The 26896-nt window shown below is 27.5% G+C and overlaps 1 protein-coding gene across 1 annotated transcript in view; it reads left to right on the forward strand.

Moving 5' to 3' along the window:
* LOC148235865 (lachesin-like) overlaps positions 1–26638 on the forward strand; it is a 318708-nt gene extending 292070 nt beyond the window's left edge. The window contains exons 8-9 of the mRNA XM_088184853.1: positions 22876–23024; positions 25690–26638. Coding sequence (XP_088040979.1) covers positions 22876–23024; positions 25690–25829 — 289 coding nt within the window. The 3' untranslated portion in view covers positions 25830–26638. The remainder of the gene's footprint in view (positions 1–22875; positions 23025–25689) is intronic.
* The last annotated feature ends 258 nt before the right edge of the window (positions 26639–26896 follow it).

A 26896-nucleotide genomic window follows, 5' to 3' on the forward strand; every position in this document is an offset into this window, starting at 1 on the left:
TTTTATTAAATTTATAAAAAATATTTTTTAAATAATATATGTGTGTATTATAACTTATTTTAAATGCAACGCAAGTTTTACTTAGCAGTTAATATATAAAAAATGTAAATAGAATTTAATACATAATTAACAACCAGCTTTAAAAATTAGAAAAAAATAATTGTTATATGATATTTTCTGACTGTTCATTGCTGAATTAACATAAACTATACAAATACAAAACTTCTAACTATCTACTATGCTTAATTTACTGAATAATAAACACTCAAAACCACGTAAAATTTCAGCTGAAGTTCTTCAGGAAAGTTTCTTTTAATCTTATATAATTATATAACCATATCCCTAAAATAAAAATACGCGTTTATCTATTATATATACGCTGACGATACAGCTATTTTAACAAATGTTTACAGTTTTGGTGTGGAGACACATTAGTAAACTATTTTTTATATTGCAATTAAAATATATATAATACACCATTTTTTACTAATTTAAAAAAATGCATATTATCCTTCATATACCAAAAATTTAAAAACACTAATTCTTATACCAGAAAATATTATATTTTTTTTTCATGTATCACTGACTATAATTAAATCGATCTTAAATATTATTACAAGCACAAAATACTAAGCCACATACTGCTTTAAAGGTTAAAGACAACATATCAATGGTTTAAGATTTTAAGTAAAATGTAATCATTTTAACACTTTTTTTATTTTTATTTATTTCTTAAAGTATACCCAACAACGTTATATTATATATTTATTCCTATTTTTTATTAAATTAAAAATTGTAGAGATGAAAATTGTTATAAACAAGCAACACTGTATAGTACAAGTGTATATAATTGGTTTGGTTGTAAAATTATTTATATTAATAAATTAAACCTATTTAAAAAATGTACATATTTATAATACTAGTGAGTATACAGTAATCTCAAAGGAAGAGGTAGTGGAAAATGTGAAATGTCATAATAGAAAAGTTAATACACTTCAGCTCAGTATTTTTTTATAATACGTTTATTTTAACAAGATAATTAATTTTACGAAAATATTATTTACATTACATCCTACTTGTATATTATTTTCTGGAATTCAAATTACAGTATTTTTTATTGTTTGTATTTGTAGGCTATTATAAAGTATTTTGAGATAAGTGTTATATAAGATAATTATAGGATAAATTTATTATAAAATTATCTTACAGCTTTATTTTCTTAAATAATTGTGAACTATATTTAAAATAAAAAATGTTATCATTAAACAACATTTTTATTCAAAAATAATCATCTTAAATCTGTAAAGATTCTTTTTTTTACAAAATTTATTTATTATTGTTTTATCTAACAGATTATTATTATATATTTATTATAGAACCTTAAGTATAACCGCAATTAGTTTTACTTTTAAACTGTATCGTTCTAAAACATACTTTATTGTTGAACTTTTTAGCTTCTAAAGCAATATTTTGCTAATGAACTTCTACAATATCATATAGTGTGAGTGCTTTCAATAACTTTATGACATATACAGTATCAAACTTAAAATTAAGCTATGAGACAAGAGCAACCACTCAAAGATCAATTTCCACTCTTGCAAGTTTTAACTAAATTAGAACATACAACTTTTTACCATAAACCGTTTATGGTGATTGCACAACTTATTGATTCTTACTGCATCCATTAATTTCATTGTTTTATTTTATAGTCGCATTTAAATATGTAAAAGATTGTTGGGCATAGATAGCTTTGAAGATTCTGACCTATTACTTTGTTCTGATCTGTGTATTAAAAAATCATAATCACTACAAAAAAACTGAATGGTGCTCTGGTTATTTACCTATACATATCACTACTTTAAAAATTAGGTTATATGAAAAGAAATAGCTCTTTTTCATAAAGCATAAATAAGCTTAATCAGTTTAAAAAAATATCTTGGATTTCAACATAGCTTTAGTATGTTTCTTCAAAGTCCTTGATTCCTAAATTGGCAATTACTAAAAATTTCAGTATACTAATCTTGCTGGTTTGAATCTGGTTTTGAATGTTCAATGCATCTTCTTTGAAACAGTTATCCACAAAAAAATAGTATTTGAGCAATAATCTTGATCCAATATAATATTTTTTTAGTGAGGAAAAATTTTTATTTACGTATGTATGTATTATACATATTATGCCAAACTTTGTTCAAATTCATATAAAAAGTTTTTCAGTATTGACATATTATAAAAAATATACAAAACAAATCTTAACGTCCATCGGTCATATTTGAACATTTTTTTCTCTGCAAAAACTCGCTATTACAGTAGTTATAGCAACATTTATTTGTAAAGCACATTGCAAGCTTTTAATTATATTAAAAAAATCTTTTTTCATTCAAAATTTATACGCAACGTTAGTTAAGTCAGCGTAATTCAGGGGATTACTGTAAATATCTCATTTAAAATGTAGCATAATACTGTTCGTGACACTACAGGCCAAGTAGATAATATATTTCTCTTGAAAACGGTGAGGAAGCTCGTTGCTAGCCATATGATTTAAAACATGTTTAATTATGTTTTTAATAAGTGTAAACTCTTTCTAAAGTTTTTAATATATGAACATATAAGGAAAAAATAAATTGATGAAACATACGAGTCCATAAGAATATCCATGTAACTATCTTGTTAGCTCATTACTAGCGAGACTGATCGATGTGGCGATTAAAATTTGCGCTAATCAAGTTTTGTATGGTACGAAATTAAAAGCGAAGCTCTCAAGAAAGCTCGTTACGTATCAGTGCATTAGAACTCGGCGAGTTTTTCCCGGAAGAACTTGGCGAAGCACACGCAGGGGTGTAATAAAGGGGTTAACGAAATGAGTCAGGCTAGAATAATGCGAATCGGCGCTAAAAATAAGGCAAAAAGTAGAGCAATGCCAGCGATAAAAGGTGCAATAATGTGAACGGCGAACATGTTGAGTTTCCACACCCTTTTTCAAGTAAAAATATTTTAAATAAGTATATGTATTATATATCTTTTAATTACAATAAAGTAGAGGCATTCAACATTTTAGTTCTTTTTGACAAGAAAAAAATTGTCAAGGACCGCATATAAAATTTAGCATTCATTGTTGTCTACAATTTAATCCATATTACTAATGGGTTGATTACGAAACGAAAACAATAACATATTTTTATGGTTAGCACTAAGTTTTTTTTTATACCAGTAAATTATTATTTGCTTTTATATTGGAAGTAGCGACACAAAGATTTTAAATATGCTTACCTGAAAATTTAGTTTAATTTATTTTTGAATGCTTTATACGATAAAAAATTAACTTTCTTAAAGAAACATTATAAAGTGGGATAATCTTAGAGTGCATATCATATTCTTAACGATGCAGATGTAAACTTATGAAAGTTATATAAATAACTCTTAAAGTTACATAGATGATTGTAAATCTACACGTTATATCTGCAAGTTTCAGGCAACGTGTAGATGTCAACTGAGAATAAAATATCAATTAATATTAAATACAGTTACTGTATTCTAAATTTTTTTAATCTATATACAAAATATATATGTATTTATGTATTTTTAGCTGCATACTTTTTGCTATTTATGTGGCAATGTTCAGACAGTGTTTTGAAGTAAATTAAGTCACTATTCCTATTCTCAAAAATTCTCAATTTTGGGTTAATTTCAAATACCGACGCTGTTGAAAACATCTTGGATATATATGTTCAGTTCACTTAAATAATCAGAGATATTCACAATATGTTTTTAATCAACATTTATAAATTTAAGTGCAAATGTTCGTGTTAAGCATATGACCTAATCACTTCACTGAAGTTTACGATGTCAACGTACCTATTTTCCAGATGATTAAGAAACGTAAATTTATTTGTGATTTATTCCTTTACATTTTTTATTGACGACGTTTGTAATATTATCCATTTTTTATGTAAAATATTAACTATTTTTACTAATATTTCCTTTATCTAACAATCAGTGACTATATCAAACATGTGATTGTTAATTGAAACCTTGCTAATGTTGCTGTTTCTGCTTTATATTAATCTGTTACAAACTTACCCTTTAGAAAGAAGTTGTGCCGAATCTGTAATAAAGTATCAGTATGCTTTACTCTAAAGCAGGGTTTCCCAAACTTTTTCAGCGACGGAACACTTGGCAAATCCGAAAATTTTGGCGGAACACTTAGCTTATTTTTTAGGCTGGGTAATTCATAATTAAATAAAACATGTTAATAAAGAAATGTTATTAAATTTATTTAATAAACATAAAAATGCAAATAAATAAAACTACTAATGACTGATGATTTTGGGTTCTTAAATAACAATTTTTTTTTATATCAGGCACAATTTTGGTTAGTTGTATTTTCATAACTGCCGTGGCGTGGAGTCTATTTCTGTATTTTGTTTTTGTTGCAATATACTTAAAAAATCCCACTTCGCATAAATACGTCGTGGAAAACGGAAGTAAACAAACCAGAGCTTGTTTTGACACCTTGGGGAACTCTTTAGTCAGACTCGCCCAGAAATCATTTAATGGCTGATATTTTTGTTTCAAATCAGAGTCATTAACTAAATTCTCATAATCCCTTAAGCCCACTGGTTTTACTGTCACGGAAAATGGATTCCGAACCCAGGAATCGTCCTTACTAGTTTTCGAAAAATATTCCGAAAGAGTTATTTTCAAGTAATATAGGTGTTCTAAAAATACTTGTGAAACTTTTATATCTACTTGAAAATTCAATTCATTTAAACATTCATATCCAAGACAGGAAAACAATCAAAATTATTAGATTCAACCGATAAAATCTGAAATTGTATTTTTTTTATCAAAAGATTCAATTTTATCTCTCATATTAAAAATTGTAATACTTTTTTCTTGTAATTATAAGTTAACGTCATTTCACTTTGTAAAAATATCCGCCCGATATGCAGATGTATCAACCAGGAAGGATTTGTTAAAAAAATTATAAAATGATGTTGCAAATTATTTTGTGCTTTCAAGAAGACTAATAATTCATTTCGAAGTTCATATATTCTTAATAGTACTTTTCTTCTGGATAGCCATCTCACTTCAGTATGTAATAAAAGTGCTTCATGTTCACTACCCATTTCATCGCACAAAATTTTAAATAATCTGGATTGAAGTGGTCTAGATTTTACATAGTTTATCATTTTCACGGCTACTTCATAACATTTTTTAAATTTGTGGAAGTTTTTTTAGTCAACAGTGCATGCCTATGCAAAATACAATGACTGCTAGTAACATATCTAGTCACATAAATAAAATTCGTATAACAAGCACTAATATCGTGTGATTAATTAACAAAAAAAATATTGTTTAAATACGATCAAATTTTAAAGTTAAAAAAAACAGCACCGACTTATGAAACTTTTCCCTCCAGATTTTATACACATCAATGTTAAATATTTAACACATATTTTCAAGCTTTTTTATCAGATTTATGAACAATTTTTATGTACTAGCAAGACTAACAATTTTTTTAATCTACTCTAAATTTTTGTGAAATATCTATTTAGGCTCCGCGGAACACCTATCTTGGATCCGCGGAACACCAGTGTTCCGCGGAACATAGTTTGGGAAACCATGCTCTAAAGCTATGAAATAAGAAGTACCTGTAAGTTATTTTAAGCTTTCAATATTATGTACTAGCCTTTAATAATGATTGAGAAGTAATTTTTTGAGCATGCTTGCCAAGAGGGGGGAAAGGCTAAAAATATTTGGGGGCCGTTCTCCTTGAGGGGCCCAACTCTGAAAAAAATCATAACAAGAATATACTTGAAAAAAAAATAAAAACCGACCGCAAATAATGAATCTGAACTGAACTACAGTTGTTTGAGATGTACCTATACACTGATGTATTTCAGGTATAAGTTCCTTTAGCCCTCAACACAAAAATAAAAGGAGCGGAATATTACTTTCAAAAGAACCCACTTTCTTGGTAGTAATTTCACAATAATTATTATTTAAAGGGACAGATTGTAGTTTTTTGACGCGGCTTCGTTTGTGTTTAAATTTGTTTGCAAATTATTTTTCTCTAAATTGCTTTTTAAACGTTTAAAAAATTTTAGATATGAGAGGAAATATTTAACGAATGTAAAAGAATAGCAGTAAATTTTGGTATTCGATTTAAATTTTCAGATCGAGCAAAGAAATAACTAAAAATCTACAACAGCACCAGTTTAATTATATAAATTTAATTTTTTTAAAGATTGTATTATCGGTAATTTCACTACTAGATTTAATTCAGAAAAATAATAAAATAATACACTCAGTTTTATGTGTTTTTTCCAAAAATAAAATCTATAATGAAAGTATTTTTTTTAAATTTCATTTCAGTAAAATCATATCAAAATACATTTTCACCAGTAGATACATATTTTTAAAAGTCAATATAAATTATCAGGCAGGTGATACTAAAATTATATGATTTCAACTTTTATATATGTAGTAATATATTTATTTACATCCGATGTATAAATGTTATAGCGAATGTGTATTTCTTGGTAAAGTTATATTTTCACTTGTTAAGTCCAAATACATTTTCACCAGTAAATATATATTTATACTAGCGAACATTTAATTTCACTTTTAGGCGCTAATATGTTGCTCTATTTGACAGTTGCGAAACGTACATTTGCTGTTCAAACCCAAACCTAACCTAATGAAAGTTCTAAAACTAGTTACAGTTTTAGTACTTTCATTAGGTCAAGTACAAAATACAAACTAAGTATAGACAAACATCGCATCTTACATTTCGTTTTAAAAATACGATAGCTATCCTTACCGATATTACTATGCACTTCTAATATAACAAGGTTGATCTAAGTGTTTTTAAACCGAATTTTGGTCAATAGGAGAGCGCAAAAACAATTATCACTTCTCAGAAGGCAAAAATTCACGTCAAAAGCTTTATTCGATTCTCACTCGTAATATAATTATAAAAGATTTAAATATAAACGCTTGAAAATTCACTATATGGCAACACTAAGCAACAAAGAAAACATGACTAATTATTAGGTTCATATTTTTAGTAGATAATTTTAATAATTTTTAATGCTTAAATAAAATGTCTCACATATTTTATGATTTCAGAAAATATGTCGCAACAGTGGCCTATTTTATATTTATTTGTAACATAGAAAGGGTGAACTCTTACCTATTATTACTTATTTAAAAAATTATATCACGATGGTAAAAATACATTTAAAATGCCATTTTTGTCTTGAGGTTTGGAATCATTGTTTTCTCGTATTTTGAGATTTAATTTGCCTTGACATATGAACAATGTCTTGACATTAAAAAAATTGCGTACCTTAAAATATATCTTTACCAATAATTAAGGTAGTATGTACTCAACATTTTAATTGCCATTAATTCAGTTTAATTATACATAATGAAATAGTTTAATGCGATTTCAATCAATTTTATTAAATAAAATTTGATTTGATATACGAGTAATTTGAGTTACGAGCTCCGTCACGGAATTAATTAAACTCTCAAGTTAGTGCATCACTGTAGCTTCTGTTTCGAAGTAAAAAAAATAATGTAATATTTACAGATCTAAGGATTTATAAATTTTATAAGTAAGTCCTAATATAATTTTCAAGTGCTAATAATGAATAAAAATAAAATATGCCTCACCCTGCACTTCTGAAATAAATTGATTACACTGGATACAATATAAGCAGATAATATTTTAAAATTATATGCTTAAGTAAACACTTGTTATTTTGTTTAATTATAAAGCAAGCGTAAAGCTGTTATTGTGTATTTATTAAAATAAATACAAATTCTCACTGGTTCGGAACGCCTCCAAATTTGAAAAGTTTAATTATCGAAATTGTTATTCAAGCGATACAATCAAACTTTATCTCGGGGGCTCTGGCTTAATTAATCGAACGCTTTTAACCTATACGCAATCTTAAGTGGAAGATCAAAACTATATTGTTCAAAACGCCATGATCTAATCATTTCGTTTTAATAACTACGCTTATGTAAAGTGGTCGTTAGGAAAACTGATGAAAGTCGATTCTTCCCCCTCTAGCTAGATTTTATTATATTAAAATTCAGCATAGACAGCTTTGCATATACGAATTTAATAAAAGGAGTGTATGAAATACGCTTTGGCGAAATTGTAGAGCGCCACTGAACCATTAGAGTTGTGTGTAGGAACGGTGCGAAGGCAATAATGCAGACGTTTATGAAGGCGGAGATGGCGTTTGCGGCAGGAGCGTTACGACCCTAAGATGTTACTCTGTTAAGCAGCAATGTGCGAAGAAGAATTTTAGGGGCCCCAATCTAATTAAGGACACACAATAATCCGGACTAATGAACGAATTAGGCCCCCAGACATGGTGGATCGCCAGACGAGATATTTTGAACTCGAAGTCGAGAGCTGTATTGAAAAAACATATTTTGTGAAAGCTTTAATGGTTATGTGATTTAGAAAATTAAATTAAAAAATATACCATGTACAAGACAATTTCGTAATATACCATATTATCAACTTAAGATAAATAAATAAATGTATTTTCATTTTTTTTTAGTAAATCCATTTTATCTGTTTTAAAGAGGTAGACATTAGTACTAAAACAAATATCAAGACTACAAATTATTTTAGGCCATATTAGTTTAAATATGTTCGTACAGTGTATGCAATATTGAATTCGTCCTGAAGTTAGAGTAAAATAGTTTTGATTTTGTGCTTCGTTAGGGCTCAATTTTCTTTGTTTTCTTCTTTGTTTTTTTAAGTTTTCTTTTATAAAACCATTTGATTGTAGTGCTATTTTCACGGTTTTGAGTTCATCGTCGATATGTTCTTTGTCAGCTAATATTTTAGCTCTATTGAATAGAGAGGTTGCTACCGATTTGATCTGTGCCGGCACAGAAAATTGAAAAAAATTACATAGGACATGCTCGTCTTCCATACATCCAAGGGGTAACAGAAAAGATCGGAAGAGCCCTAACGAAGCACAAAATCAGAACTATTTTTCAGTCCAAAAACAAAATTAGTTCATTGCTTCCTAACGGGAAAGATCATCTGAAAAATGAATCCCAAGGGGTATACAAAATCTCATGTGCAGATTGCGATAAAATCTACATTGGACAGTCTAACAGACGCATCGCACACAGAGAAAATGAGCATAAAAATTATGTAAAAAAATTCAAGAGCAGTTCTATTTTAGCCGAACATAGTTTTACTGAAGACCACAAGATTGATTTTGACAGTACAACAAATATAGCTAATATAAAAAACCCTTTTGTTCGTACGAAACGAGAAGCACTCGAAATAGAGATCCACAAAAAAATTGCTATGAACAAAAGAGATGACAGTAACATATTATCGAAATCTTGGCTTCCGGTTTTAGAGTCATTACGAAAAATAAAATCACAAAAAAATGTCACCAGCCAAATTGCCACACCATTAGACAAAAACATGAACACAGACACAAATGACTCATCCAAGACAAATGGACAATTAATTAATATAATTAATAATGCCCCACCGGAAAGAGTATATATGACAAGGTCAAGAACAAGAGCGGCAGTCGCAAGCAATTCGTGATCATGGCCGGAAAATCACGGCCGAAATATAGAATACAAAAAGTAAGCATAAATTGTGATGAATCCCGAGATTTAAAAAAAAATACATTTTATATTATACATATATAAAATAGTGCTTTAGATCAAGAATATATTAGTCAAAGTTTACTATATTTCTTATACTACTTTTTAGCAATTTATTCAGAATAAATATTTTACTATATCACTCTTTAGTATCATATAAAACAAAAATTACTGAATGGGTCGAATTACTGAGGAATATTTATACGTAGCTATTTATTAAAAAAAATCATAACAGATTTTTAGCATGCATCAATTTATATCGCATATTTTAAATAGCTCGTATATTTTTATTAATAAATATATGTATTTTATTATTCAAGTCGATGTTATAATATAATAAGGTTCATACACATTATTTCAAAATAATACTATTCTATTAGTTCGCAAATATTTTACTTTACGTCGTATAAATAAAACAGTAGTTTTGCCATCGGTCAGAACGTTTTGTAACGCTCCTAAACGTTTCCGAGCAAACAAAACTGAGTTTATATTGACTCCGTTAGCCTCCGCCCTGATCCCGAGTTTTATGATAGTACTTTTCCTATCCTTACGGTCTTATATGACGATTGTTTCTTGCTTGGACTCTTTACGAGTATCAGACAATAGTTACGAACCTATACTATAGTCTCAGACGAATGAAAAGACACTTTGGCACAGAATATAACGTTAACGATTTTATATAAAATAATATATTAATAATGCATATTATATAAAAACAAAATTAATTTAAGAATTGACTAATTGTCAAAAAAGAGTACATGTATATTTTATTGAGTATTTGTCCTAAGTAAACAGTAAAGGCTTTCAACCGAGATAAAACACTGCAGGTTCGATTCAAATGAATGGATACAAAAACGTGTGTTATTTTTTGGTTTCTGTACGCTACAATCCCCTAATCAAACGGACCTAACTAAACAAACCACGGTGAAATCCTCATTGTTGTCGCCACAATGAAACACTTCAGGATTTTTGTTTCTATGTTATATTACAAATTGACTCGCCTCTCTGATCCACTCTTTCGAAATATAATATTTATAAAAGCGGTCAAATATGTATTTTAATATTAAATTTGATTAAAACGATTCATTGAGTGATCCGATGACAGATAATACAAATAAACATTTGTATATATGTTTTTTTAAGAGCTTTCATTATAATAAGGTATTCCTACTTTCAAATTCTTACTTTTCGCTAATGACCTTAAAATATATTTAAATGCGAATTGTATAATACTTGTCAATAAAGATCTATCTACATGGTCTTCCGCTGATAAATAACATTTGACACCATAAAAATGTCATTCCAATATATATTTTGCAATCAGCACATCACCTAATTTTGATTATAAAATCGATTTCAACGTGCTTTATTGCACAGAAGTGGTAACTTTTATAGGTGTTCTATTTCAAGCAAACTACATATTACTCTAACCTATAGAAAAAATATGAAATAAATACTTAAGATACTTTTTTTACAATACAATTTAGGAGCTTGAGGTCACTGTGTAATTTGTATTACCACCTAGTGTGCACTACCATTGGGCATGCTTCTTTGTTCTAAAAATGATTCAAAAATGCTTTTTTTAATACTTATGCATAAGGTACTATTAATAATACCCAGTTGTATTACCCACAAAATTCCTACATTATTTAGCAATGAACGATATTAGGATATAATATGTGTTAAAGCTGAAAAATTAATTTCACATAAATATGTGGTGTTGAATGGCAGAAAAACACTTAATGCCATATCAGAGTTTATGGGAAATTCAGTTCTAGTTCCGATCCAGAATTCAGTCAAGGGCTTTTTTGAAAAATCTAGTTTTAAGTTTGAGTCACTCGAAAGCTCAGCAACTTCCTCTTGAGCTTTATATGGCAGGTGATCAATCTCACTCAAGCCAATCAAAATTTTTGAATCCAAGATAACTTTTTGAAATCAATATTTGATATAAATTTTTTTATAAAGCTTTTAAGTGACCTATAATAATTTTTGCCATAAAAGTTTTACAATAATTTTTATCGATTATAAAATTGACGATACTGAAAAACATTTCGAACAAATCCTTTTCTACCCTACTTTTCCAAATGTTGATATTTTTAATAAATTTTTCAATTTTATCATTCGAAGTAAATATATCGCAATTGTTTCTTTGAAGTAGAGATCGCTTAATTTCTCAAAAATATCTGACAGATAACGCAGCTTGGTTAACCATAGGTCATTTTGAAAAAAAGCAGCAAGATCACATTTTTGTTTGGTTAAAAATATTTCGATTTTGTCCTTTAAAAACAATAATTTTCCTAAACTTAGACCTTTTGATATCCATCTTACTTCTGCGTGTAATAATAAATTTGTATAGTGGGAATCCGTATCCTTACAGAGATTTAAAAATAAGCGGCTGTTAAGGACATGGCTCTTAATACAATTTATAATCTTAACAGCATCCTGAAGCACATCGTTCAATTCTGGTGCTAATTTTTTTGCTGCAAGGGCCTCCCGATGAATAAGGCAGTGAGTAAAAGTTATATGATCATAATAAAAATTAAAAAAATATTTTAAACATTTAATTTAAATTCATGTATTTAAATTTTTTACATTAAAATTTCGCGACCCCAAGATTTCGCTAAGCGAGCCCATTTGGGGGGTCGCGACCCATAGTTTAAGATGCCCTGCTTTAGAGTAACGTCGACGAGTATACTTGGCTAAGCAGTTATTCAAACTATTAGTAGCCTCGTTTTTGTGTGCCATCTAATTATCAAGTATTGTTTGAAGTAGCGAAAGCATGAACAGAAGCATTGGACATTTCCCTAAATCGTATAATGTTGATTTGTTCTCATCCAGATATTTAAAGTTGCTAACGAATCGTGGTCTTGCCATTGCTGATTTTTGTGAATATTTTTATATTTGGTAATGTGCAAGATGCATTTTCGTAAAACTGTTCTGCTCTGCTCATATTTAAAAATAAATAAAGAAATATAGGTTGATTCGTCTTAGACTACATAAGGCAAATTAAACAATATACCTCTAAAATACTACAGCACTATTTTACCTAGGAATCGTTTCCGGAACCCTACAGTGAAATATATATTAAACAATGAAATATTTATCAACGTTAAATTAATTTATTTATTTTCATTGTTTGTGTCATAAAAATACATTTATTGTATGAATTAATAATATTTTTCTATACAATATGAAATTATAAACATACAATGTATATGATATAAATACGCACATATTTAAAGTCTGACATAATGTATCTTTAGATGTGTGTCTCTTTGTCTAAACATCAAAAAGGATTAAACAGATTTATTTTTAAATATCAAAAAAAATATGTAAATAAAAGAGGCCCTGGTATTTCGATCCTTTTACCGCACGTTACTGCAAAAGGGCGTCTTTTTCCTTTGTTAAATTGAAAATATAAAAACATTTCGGTCTGTATCCTATATGAATATCTAATACATGCATAATAAAAAAATATATTTATACATACTTATGTATATTACGAGTATGGTTCGTTTGTATGTGTCTAAACGTACACACTCGCTTCCCAACGGTCTCGTAATCGCATTTGTGTAAGAAAGAGAAACACATTTCCTATTTCAAATGTAACACAGGCAAACCCCTTTACAAATTGCGCTCGATTTTAATAAACATTTTTTTTAAATGTATCCTTGTGTTGATTAAAATAAATGTTAAATAAATTGGCTGCTGTTGACTAATAATATTCGTTAAAATATCAAACGATCATGTTAAAATAAAAATATTGCAAAGATGTATTTATTTATGTTAAATGGATTTTAAAATAATAATATCAGATATTAAAGTTTTTTCTGACAAATGTATAATATGAATAATATATTTTTTTTAAATAATGCAATAATTTAAAAGCATAAATATAAATCATTTTTTATGTCTCAACATAAATTTATGCAATAGAAGTCTTGCGCCTGCTTTTATTTTCTGCACCAAGCATGCACAGTTTCACATTGAATCTAGAGAAAATGCTGGTTTTGCAAATCAGATTTAAAATCAATGTCATTTTTACTTATCCAAATAATTGTAATGTAATGTCAATGATTGATTTAAAAAAAATACATATTCTCAAAAGTGTCAAAGTTTCAGTTACTCCATACTTGGAATGCAAACTATAAAAATAGATATACTTTGTATATAACAAAAATTGGGTTATGCATAAATTCGATTATAAACCGTATCAGTTTATACAATATTTATAAAAAAAATAGATTTTACACAAGGAAACAAAGCGCAGGCCGTGGATAAAAATCTTCAAATCAAAACTTGTAAAGAAGTTTAGATAAGCTCGCCATAAAAGTTTACGAAAGCTCCTCGGGCCGGGTAAAAAAGCGGCTCCCCCAACCCTGCGAGTTATCGGATTTTGGGTCAAAACACAGTCTATTAAATTCGGGATATAGCGCTCTTGATCCGCCAACGGGGCTCCCTCGAGACTCTAAAAAAGATAATATTGTGACACAGGTCTACCGCATCAAATGAATATGGATCCACGGAAACCCGTTGGCCTCTTATTTTATTGCTGGGGATTCCCATCAGTTGGAATACAACGTTAATATATACTTAAATAAATTTAGGGGTGTTTTTTAATTAGGTTATTAGATTTACAAAATATTTTTTAAATCACAATTACAAATATTGTGCTATATAATAATATGTTATATATGGTCGGAATAGTGCAGTCAGCGACGTCTCAGATTGGTAATTTAGAAGCTTCGGGTTCGTGCTTCGGAGCTAACTTGAATTTTCAAAAAACGAACTAAAAAGTGCTCAAAGATACTTCTTAATCGTTTTTAATTTTGTTGCTATATTATTTAATACAAAATACGTATTTTTTAATCTAGACATCATTTTATATATTAATAAACTTATTAAATATAAGTATTTATTACTTTTTTTAACGCTACATAAAAATTATAGACATTTATAAAAATAAAATTATAATTGAAAGTTTATTTTTACAAACACATTTAATTTTTGCTAGCCCTTTGAGTAATGAGTTAATATATAAACAATGGTTAATTTGTTAGTACACACCTGGGAGTTAGTTAATTTTACGTATTTTTTCTAATGTTACTTATTTGTTAATATTAAGTATTGTAATTATAGTAAATTTTAGAAAATAATCGGTGATTCTCAATGTTCTATTGCTTTGATTAATTTTATTACTTTTTAGTATTAGTATGTTTTAACACTTTTTTTCATAAAATTTCGGTAATTTATTTTAAATATTTTTTTTATATGATTATGCTTTTGATGATTTTTTTATATCAATTCAGAGGCTCTCAATATTTTTTTAATAAATTGATATAATATTTTTTGGTATGTTAATTTATTGCTATAATTTTCTATAAAAATAATTTATTTTAAATAAAATTAAACAAATAATTTATAATATTTATATAAAAAAAAATATTGTTTTTCAATTTTTGACTTTAATTTAAACCAAACAACATTGAATATTAATATTTTTTTGATAAACTACATATTAATATTAGCTAACAATATATTATAATATTACTTTTAATTTAAATATTTCCCACATCATATTTGGTTAAAGCTTGATCTATACTAACAAATAAGAATATTTAAGCGAATTATGTGGTACATCAAAGACAGGAGATTGATGAATAAAGTCTAAAAACCTTGAGCTCAATTTTAATGATATAGTACTAAAACACAAAGCCTACCTTTACCATTAAAAATAAAATTAGTCCGGTATAAAAATAGGGTGCTTTTTATATTGATTCAATATATACTTCCGTAGTATGTAATTATTAAAAAGATAATATTTGTAACAAAAAAAAATACTGATGTGTAAAAAATTTTAATGTCATCATTAAAAGAGTCCCTCAAATTAAAATTTTGGCCACCCCTGATCTAGATCACTCATTCTTTTAACTATATCATTCATTTTATAATCTTGTTTTCTATGTAGTTGGATTGCTACGCTTTTATTAAATTATTTAAGTCATAGTTCACTTAAATTGGATTCAGTTGTTTTACATTTCAGATAATCGATATTACTTAACCTTGTGACTGCCGATGACACTTAGTAGAAAAAAATTGTTAAAATCATGAACCTTTGAGCCTTTTATATAGGGCTTAAAAACACTTTTATTTATTGCAATAATATTTTAATAACTTATGGCGTTAATAGGTGCTCCCTCAAATATTTTAATATAATTTATAAATCGCGCAAAAATATTAGCCGTGGTGAAAGGGTTAAATTAATTTCGAAGATTATCTTACAATTTCGCGACAAAAAAAGTTTTTACTCCACTTAATAATCTATTATTATTATTTATTTAAAGCGATCACCAGCGTATTTTTGTACCTTGCATTTGCAAAAAATAGCGTTTTAGCGGCTTGCATAAAAAAAATCTAACAATAGAACACTAAATGTTATTTCTTTCTGACAAAAGAATGTACGCGTTTTTAAATATTACTGCCACCCAAATGACATTAAAATATCGTTTTTTTAAGCAGGTATATAATATTTATAGTTAAATAAACAATAAAAAAAAATTTGCAAAAAATCATATATACTGATTAATAAGGCAAATGAGAGGAGTATCGTTGATCTCCTCCTTTTTCCCTGATTGTTAAAAAAACGTAAAGTTTAGCACTTGTATTCGATTTGAGCTTATCCTGAATCGAAAAAACGACCCATTTGGAGCTCATAAAGCAGCCTTTCTTTTTTATTCTCAGCTCTGATTCAATCAAGCAGTTACCTTAAATTGTGAAGAGCTTCTTTAATTTTCGAACAGACAACACTATAATTTTCCAACCTTTGTAATATAAATTACAAATAAACCCATGTTTTAATAACACGTATAGTCCATCCAAGATGTTAGCGCTCATCATCGTTGTGTTTGAAATAAGGGTGCGTGTACACATATGGCATACATAAACAGTTTTCCGTGAATTTGCTTACACCAATAGGAGAACGTTACTAATACTAAATCAGGGCTGTTTTAAGGGTAGGGTGACCATACGTTGGAAATTGAATTAAAAATTATATTTTTATTATAAATTATTGTCATGTTATTGTATTTTGTAATCAATAAAACAATTCCTGTAATATTCTATTGTTATTTTTAAAAATAATATATTGAACAGATATTCAACTTGGAGAGTGATACCAAAACTGCTTTCATGTTTTTGAGTTAAATATGTATATAAATAAATAAAATAAGTAAGAAAGTGATATTTTACACTTTCCCCAACAAATTAAATTTAAAAAATAAAAATTAATTATACCTGTAATTTTACATGGTCACCCTATTATATTTTCTCACCAATACTGTAACGATGAGCGTTCATATCTTTGACGGACTGTACTCTATATATTAATGTTAATAAAATCTGCTTCGAGGTGATCAAACTAATATCAATTCAAATTTAATTTAATATACAAACAAGCAACGTCAAGCACCGGCTACATTCACAGCATTAGGTGTTGATACATTCTTAGGCAAAGTTGATATTTGTGTAGGATAGTGGCGGTGAAACAATCACAGTGGCATCTGCGCCTCTTCCGCTGGTTAAGCCCGGACTTTCGTCTCTGGGAAATGCGAGATAATCTCCCTGGGGAAATCGCATTCTGCCGACGAGAACGGATTGCACTCCTATGCACAAACTCCTATGCATTACCCTGCGCCGCGATATGTATATCATAGATTTGCATTCTGTATATGTGGATTTCGTATACATACACTTCTACATGGTGTTTTCGTATGCAAAAGTAGCCTTCTAAACACCAAAACGATCGCAACTTCTAAATGAGGATCGAACTCAGTGTCTAACGGAATCATACGGAAACAATGCAAATAAATGTCGATTTCTTGTGAATAATTTAATTTAACATAAATGAGAAAAAAAGTATATTTAAACCTAGCGATAATGCTACCAAAAATAAACTCCAAGCTACGTTTTCATCTGAATTTTTAATCGCAAAATATATTTTATAAACGTCTTACGCTTCAATATCTACTTATAATAATGTATTTTATACCTATTTGAGCTAAAGATTTTTTTTTAATAATTTTTACTTTTGCGACTTATATCCACCTGTATATATTATAAAAACATACTTTTTGGAATTTGTTCTATTTAATCTGCATACGCGTGCGAACAAGTCTTGATAGGCTTACTTTGCTTAGAGACCTGCATATGTATGTTATGTAGTTCACTCCAGTCGCTTGTTAGATATTTTAAAAATAATAAAAGTTTTAAGAGAATAGCGATTTTTATTAAAATGATATTAAGAATTTAATTTGAAACTTAATTTAAAGGTAAATAAAATCGGTGTTTCAGTATACATATATTCCTACAAGATATACTGGAATACAAATTCGTTAAGTCGTATCGACATGTTACCCTAAAAATGTACCTAGACAAAATCCATTTTTAAATAATTAAAAAGTTTATATTATTTATTAGATTATTTTTTGATTTCTTTTTTAGATAAAATTTGTTTTGCTCCAAATCTTCTTAAGAATACTAAGTATTGTTATGCTTGGTATTATATATCCATGTATTCAATATTTAAATAAAATAGACAGTGTCTCTTAACCATCCTGTATACATAAAAATCATACACAATTGTCGCTTTGAAATGTTTTACTTAAAAGAGGAAAGTAAGAATTCTCATCTAAATAATGGCTTAGCATAACTCACACGTTCGCGCAAGAGATTGATCTCATTACGCAGATAAAAACCCCAAAAACGGGATCTTGGCGAAAAAATGAACCGGCTAATTACCCTAATTTCGCATTCTTCGCCCCTCGCCACGGAAAATGGCGCCAGCTTAGGCGAACAAAGCGGACCCTCCAAATTGGCCCTTTCTCTCGCTTCTTCCTCCTTTCGCCGAGAAAGCGTTATTCTCAACAAGTGGTTATCCTTTCCACAGATATTATTTATACCCATGAGCGTATATGGTGATTTAATATAAAAAGAACGCTTCAATTGAAAAATAGCCGCGTCTTGTGCAAAATATGAGGTGTTTTATCGTCATTATATAAATTAATATCAATTTAAAAATATAAGTTTACAACTTATATCTTTTAATTTCATTTATTATCGCAATAAATGTTTTAGTGAGTTAAAAATAAGAGAATTATATAAGTGCAAGAAATATTCAAAAAACATTTTATTTTAAATTTAGCTTATAACGGTTTAAGAACACCTGATAATTTGTTTTTCAACATCTGAAATTCACTAAAGACTATAGATTTATATTTTGATAGTAAGCTTTAAGAATTATTTTTTCACCATAATTTAAACCCCCTAATAACACGATAAATTGGGGACGTGTTATTTGGGTGCGTGTAGTTGGGGAAATAGAAAATAGTCATACATTTTTTTACAATACTTACGTACGAATCAGGCGCATTGTGACATATTCTCTCTTTGACTTGTTCATACATAAAGTAACGGGCATCTAAATAGCATTTCTCCAATTTATCGTGTTATTAGGGGGTCTACTGTATATATTTTAGCACCCAAATTTTTTTTATATATTTATATCTAATTTATGACATTGTTAGGGAATTTGTTGCTTATTTAGAATCTGTTCCTCATTAAAAATATTTTTTTAATAAATTCCAAAATATTTATTTACAATTTTATAATAATTACAATAAAAATATATCTGTAAATACCAAATATAAATTCAGATACTTAGTTGTTTTTCGTTTTTAGTGATTACTATCCCGTTTTAATGCAGTTATTGCGATATTTATATATAAATCTGATGTTTTTTAAATATGAAATTGTCAAAGGCGAGTATTCGCCAAATAAGTAGTATAAAACAATGCCTTCACTCAAAACCCGAGATAAATCCAAGACATTATGGTAATCCTGGATTTTCTCGAGGAAATTATTAATGCAGGACAGCACTCTTTAACGCAATTTAATACTTCTGGTGACCTTAATTAGTAAAAAATATAAAGCACTGCCATTCAAATTAATTCTTGAATCGATCTTGAAACTCTCAATTGAAAAGATATATCACACTTTCTATAATGTAAATTTTATTGCTTTAAACTAATTCATTAGTTCAATTTAATCCTAATTACTAATTTCGAATTGCTCTAGAATATTATAAAATGTTTGGTTAATATTATTTCTTTATGTATTTATTTGCACTTATCGCTGAAGTCCCTGGGACGCTGACTCTCCATTTCCGTAAGTTTATCATTCGTTATTAATGATATATATCCTAAATGTGTGATTAAAAGTTCATCGATCATTTTATTAATTCATTTACTTGTTGACATGTTTTACCAAAACGCATGTTGGATTTTTTAGACAATACATCTTGAAATCAATCTTGATCGAAATAGATATTTTAATACACTTACTCAGTATTAGTTAACTATATCTTAAGTTATTAAAGCAATTTTTTAATACGTGTGCCTCTTAAGATTTTCAATTAAATAGTGCCATGTTAGCTCTCATATTAATCCTATACACTTTGTTTGTTTTATGTCCATCCCACTGTATTGCTCGCAAACATAAAAGTAAAAAATGCAAATTAAAACTGTCTAGCGTAAGACTGGCGGTTAAAATCTGCGGCGAAGCTTAATAGGAAAACTTCTTGGTCGAGAAATGAAATTATAATAAATATTTTCAGCCTTTTTTGCTCTGCGCTAACAAGATGCTACTTAGTCATTTTCTCAAAGAAAGGCCGATTAAAAATATGTGAAGTATCTTTATAAATTATATTTATTTGTAATTCTTCCGGATTAATCGTATTTTTCGGTAAGGTGTTTTAATAACACTCCGCCATATTGATTATGCACACGATGAAGTTGCATTAACACCTAAACAACATCAATCCTCGTGATGGATTACCACTATGATACGAACGCCACTTTCAGTCAAAAACGACACGAAAATAATTTTACACGGCTATATCACTAGACCGACTAATAAATCATAATATCTCAACCGACGCGTCGGAAAAGAGAAATTTCGTCTGGGAAATGCACACGTATTGGGTTTCATATAATCATTTTTTTGTGTATATGCTTGGCGTGTGTGTATCGATGGATGATTCCCAAATACATGTATTTTATTAGGAATTTATAAATATGCACAAGTGTAACTATATAAACTTTAGCAAATATATAAAAAATATAAACATTGTTAATTATTTGTTAGATTAAAAAAAGTAATTTATAAAAATAATTTCCCTGTAAGAAAAAATCAATGATATTTTGCCACTTTTTGTTACATCAATTATTACTTTTTCATTATATTATGAAAATAATTTTTGTAAAAAGTCTTTAAAAGCTACTTTTGAGTATATAAGACTGGACTACTAATTCACAATTCTTTTATAAATTCCTTCATTACGATAAACAGAATAATGTAATTTTTATAATAAATTGGTTAGGAATACCGGTAATAAAAAAGGTATTAAAGTGTTTACTGATTATACATAACTAAATTTATTAAGTTATTTGTAAAACTACAAAGCAAAGATAATTTTTCTTTTAAAGTGCTTTTAAACATAAGCTAACGTTTCTAGATTTTAATTTATAAAATCACAACGTGATTTATAATTATGTAAAAATAAGATTTTTTTACAAATTATGAAACAAATAAATATAATAATGTCAAATATAACAATTAGTATTTATTATCAAACAGTAATTTAAGCTTTAATTGCGGCTCTATCAATTTTATTAGTACATACATACTTACAATACTTTTTTGTAATTTTTCCATAAAAAATATATTATATTTTAAAGACACATTTATTTCATATTAGAAACGCATAATATTATTATATATATTATAGAATTCTAACATAAGTTAAATTTAACTATTCATAATAAAACATTCATTACAAAAAACAGACCATTTATTTTAATTACTGAATAAAATCAAACATAATTACTAACTTAATCAATACAAGATGAAATAGACATACGGATTTTTATTATTTTAATCACAATTTGCTAATGTGATTAGAAAATCGTAAACTTTTATTAAATATGTTAAACAACCCAAATTATACAAATAGTACTTAACACTACATACTTGAGAAAAATAAAAAAGTTTTTGCACATATATTGCAATAAATAAATATTGTAATTATATATAAATTGCTATTTATTATATTAGTTTGTAACATTTTTACCTAAAAGATTCCTGAAGTATAATAATTTATTGATAAAGAGTCTTTGCTGATTGAAATATTTTACCATATTTCCGAGTCTGATTAATATATAATACGTTACTTAAAATACATTAGTGAGTTTTGAGCTTGCTGTGCGTTTTCTAGATGTTTCAATTATATTTTATTAAAGTCAATGAACTAATAGATAATTTTTATTTTATATACATAAATTCACATTTTTTTTTTAATAATTAATCTATATCTAAACATCAGATGGCCCTATAAATGATCTTATTGATATAACATTTATTGATATAAATATAACAAAAAAAATATACATATTCAAGAAAAAATATTAGTTACAAAAGTAGAAAAAACTTTTATGTATTATTTTAAAATATGAAAACAGTACAAAATATTTATAAATAAAATCAAAATGATCTGACATATTTACTAAAAATTTTAATTATCATGTGAATTGACAAATAAGCTATTTTATTATAGAAGTTTTTTTTTTGTACGGTGTAACTAAATATTTAGTTGAAATCTCTTTCTTTAGTCAATTTTTATCTGGCTAAATCTTAAAACCATTAATTTAATAATTGAAACTAGTGACTTTTACAGATTGAATCATCTTTTACTTGCAACAGGGGACTTAACCATATTAAGTTTTATTCTATTATATTTCATCACAACCGATTTAATACTAACTTTATTTTATTGTGAAAAAAAAGCTAATGAAAAAACATCTATGATAATTTATCATCCAATGAAAACTCAATCTCAATTATTTTTATAAAACACCAAAGAACATACAGTCGTTGATTTTTATATGTAATGATATTTATAGCAAGATTTTTATAAATTTAAGCTACGTAATTAGTCAGCTATTTTACTAAATATAAAGGTAAATGTTAATTAATTATTTTAATAGTTTAAAATTATACCTTAACCACTTAACAAATGAAAAAACATCATTTTTATTTTAACTGTAAACTTATTTAAGTTTAATCAATACTCGAAATAACCATATTAATTTTTTTCAGACCCAAATACTCCATCAAGGAGGAGAGATCATCTTACAAGGTGTTCATGTGGTTGGTGATCAGAAAGTTTTCAAGGTCCGACATAGGCACGTACAACTGCGTGTCAACCAACTCCCTCGGGAAATCTGAGGGAACCCTGCGATTATATGGTAAGTGCCAAAACCTAACGAAATATGAAAAATTCTGTCGTTATACCGAATCCCTATAGGACGTAAAAGTATAAAAAATATTTTATGTGAATACACATACACCGTATACGTATAGGATAGCTAATCTGTTTTGGGAATAAGAGATTGATATCAAAAAAAATTACAATATTGTTTGAAAAATGCTTTACGTGTTCAGGTGAAAATTTGCGAAACTTGCATTATAAAATAATCATAAAGGCACTTGTAATTCACGGAAGGACTGGTAGGTTCTTGTGTTTAAAATTAACGATTTGCCGTTTAATTAATATATGTACGTACTGTGTGCTTTAACACAAACTCTATTAAAGGTCGAGAGTGCCTAAAGTACGCGGTTATATTTAGTTTAATATCATCTGAAAAGCATCTAAAATAAACGCGTTATATATTGTATATGATACATATAAAATAAAATATTTTTTATTGCCGCATTGTTGTGAAATAGTTTAACAGAAACTCGTGAAATGCGTCAATTAAAAAAATCTCTCTCAGTTTTATTACAGTTAAATATTCCAAATCATAAAAACAATTTTTATCGTTAGCTTTATAATAAAAACAATGCCAATTTAAAATTTATTTTATTATTTTAAAATAATATGATTTAAAACGAACACGTTAACTATGTGTACACTTTTGGTTTAACTTATTAACCGTTGATTTTATCGACTTGTGAGCAAGATTCGCATAAATTTAAAATTTATTTCAATTTTAACTAATCTCAAACACGCTATATTTATTTTTGTTGAGCACGAACCGAAAAGCTGGTCCCTAAATTAATTTTGGATTCGTATCCTGTTTTTCATGCGTTATTTAAGTGTTTTTAATTTTTATTTTACTTATTTTTCTGTGTCTATATATTATATAAATATATATATTTATATAATTTTATTTCAATAAAATAAGATAATATATATAACACATAACAGAGACCAGGAATCCTATTTGTTGTCTATTTTTATTTTGCAGAAATAAAAATTTACCCGAACCTTCCTCACGGGTCGAACGATAATCTCGTCAACATTCTCGGAGGTGAGTTTAGCATTGTGTCATGAACTTAAACTTAAACATTGGCTGTCTGAATGTAAATAAAACAATATTTCAATCATATTTACTTGTATATAACGTGACAGTCTATGTTCTATCTGTCGTTTTCGTTTATCATCTCCACAATTTTTATTGATAAAAAAATCGCACCGACTAGATCACATCACAGTACAATCACTATGTGTGCAATCCATTGCAAATGCGTACTTGTATATATCAAAAATATATCAAAAAAATATTTTTAAATATTGGTAAACAAACCTTTTATTATACTTGATAATATAAATATGAAATTTACAATTGTATATATTAATTTAAGTATAATAATTGGAATAATCCCGACATGAGCATGTTATATGTTTAAAATCAAACATTATCATGTAAATATAACAGTAGGCCAATCCATAAATTCATAAATACGTTGGTAAAATTTATTTCTGAAATTAAGTATCTGTATATATACTAAGTGTAAATTAACTAATTCTACTCTTAAAAAAACTGCTATTGCTTATTGACAGAAATTTATTTATATATAATTTAAAACACACATTTTGGGTTGTAACATTTTTTTCAAATTATTATTTTACAATCTCAAAAATCAAACATGTACCATTTAATTAATGACCGTCTCTAATTTTCATGGAGAAAATAAATTTACATTATTAAAATAGTAAAAATTATAAGCTGTTAAATCAGGACTATGTTATGAATGCATTTTGCTAAATGAAAACCCTTATCGATAAGCTAACTCAAGCTTTTTTCTATCAACTTATTTATTCAGATTTGTCAATTGGTAGCAGCTTTTATACAATAATATTTTAACTATAACAGATACATAACATAACAAAGTTGTAGCAATATTTTTTTTCAGTAACAATAGATAAGTTTAGTATAGCCATACCATGGTGAAACGCAATGCCTATTAAATTACTTCTTCTTGCACCTTTTGTTAAATTGTGTGCAGTTCCTAGTAGAATTATTAGTTCATTTGCTCAAAGTATACAATACCTTTCCGATCTATTTATTGGGTACAATCTAGATGAATTACGATGCTTTGTATTTAATCAACTTACATAAATCACGATCAACTTTGACTTACATTGTTAAACTAATACTTTGCATTACAAATGCTGCTTTCTTGAATAAATAAAAAAATATTTAATTAATAACTTGGTAAAGATACGGGAAAGCAGTTTTGCAACTAATCGGAAACAACGAAAAGAATATATGTTACAACCTTAAACTTTTTAGTAATACTTACTAAAAAAAATAGTGTAATTAAAAATACAAATTTATATGTCCTTGTCAATAAAAATAGATAACTTGTTGTACTTGTAATCTTTATAAAAAAAACACACGAATTTATGGACTGACCCAATTTATATCTATGTTATAAAGATGATCGAAAATTAAATCTGTTTTTCTATATTTTATAACCATTTATATATTTTAATATTGTAAGAAAAAAACGGATAATTCATTTTCGGTCACCTTATGATTATTTTGCATTCCCCTTCCTCTGTACATAATATTTTTTGTATGTGTTTAATATGAATGGTTCTCAAACTTTTTTTTCTATATTTAGGTCTAGCAGAAGCGGCCCGAGGGCACAATTCACGCTCAAAGGACCAGGAAGCGGACCACAGTTCGAGTGTCACTAGAACGCCCTCGTACAGGGCCATAGTATCAACATTAATCTTCATCATTTCCACCATCCACAGATGACCACATTGGGATGTATAATATTTCAAAACTAACAGCCCGCAAAGACACTGATAATATTATTTCGACATGAAAAAATCACACATTTCTAACGAATATATTATTTTTTTTAATATTCATGTGTCCAAAACTATGTAAATATATAATATAATAGAACGTTTATTTTGCCTAATTTTAATTTAATTAAAAAAACTCATGTTTTATACATAGTTAAAGGTGAATAGTACGCATAACTAACTTATAGATTTTTTATATACGAATGCAATACGACTGTGAAATAATCGATATTTTAATATTGTACATAATTGAAATAATTATTCGCGTATCATCACTCCCGATAGAGTTACCTCTGATTGACAAATTACAGTACATTTGCCAGATTCGACCGTAGGGATTGGCTAAACACTAAACGTGATCCAGGGATTATTCGGGATTTATTTTCACTGTCAACTAACAAACCCAGCGGCCATTTGACACCCAATGATACAAATTAAACAGGCGAATACGAATCGAAGCTGCTTGTTAATGTATCAATAGAAAATATATCGATATACGTTCGTTAAAAATGTTTTTTGCTTCAATGCTATATTGATAACGTGATTTTTTACCCGCCATCGATCCTAGGTAATTTGTTTTGAATTGACTCTCAAACACAACGACTCTTGACTCTGCAGTCAAATATCGGAAAACTTTTTTATATTTATGGATATAATTTTATATTCATACTGCCGTGACATAAAAATGATTTTGACTTTTATTGAAAATTGTTTTTATTATAAAAATAAATAAATTAACTAATTTAATATTTTATATACCGTGATTAGAGTTCTAAAAAAAATAATCTTTAATAATATGGTTTGATATATTAAATTTGTATGAACTACAATATATAAACATTTTTTTTCACATAAGATTTTTAATATCAGATAATCAAAACTGATTTTGTAATTTTATCATAGCTTATGATTAAATCAATTTTTTTTCATTTTATCGTGCAACTATTTTTTATTTGATTATTAGTAAAAATTAAATGATTTTATAACTTCATATATTATTAAAAATAAAATATC

This window comes from Plectrocnemia conspersa, unplaced genomic scaffold (assembly GCF_051122295.1).
Source record: "Plectrocnemia conspersa isolate PC_06_02 unplaced genomic scaffold, ASM5112229v1 ptg000004l, whole genome shotgun sequence".
NCBI classification, from domain to species: Eukaryota; Metazoa; Arthropoda; class Insecta; order Trichoptera; family Polycentropodidae; genus Plectrocnemia; species Plectrocnemia conspersa.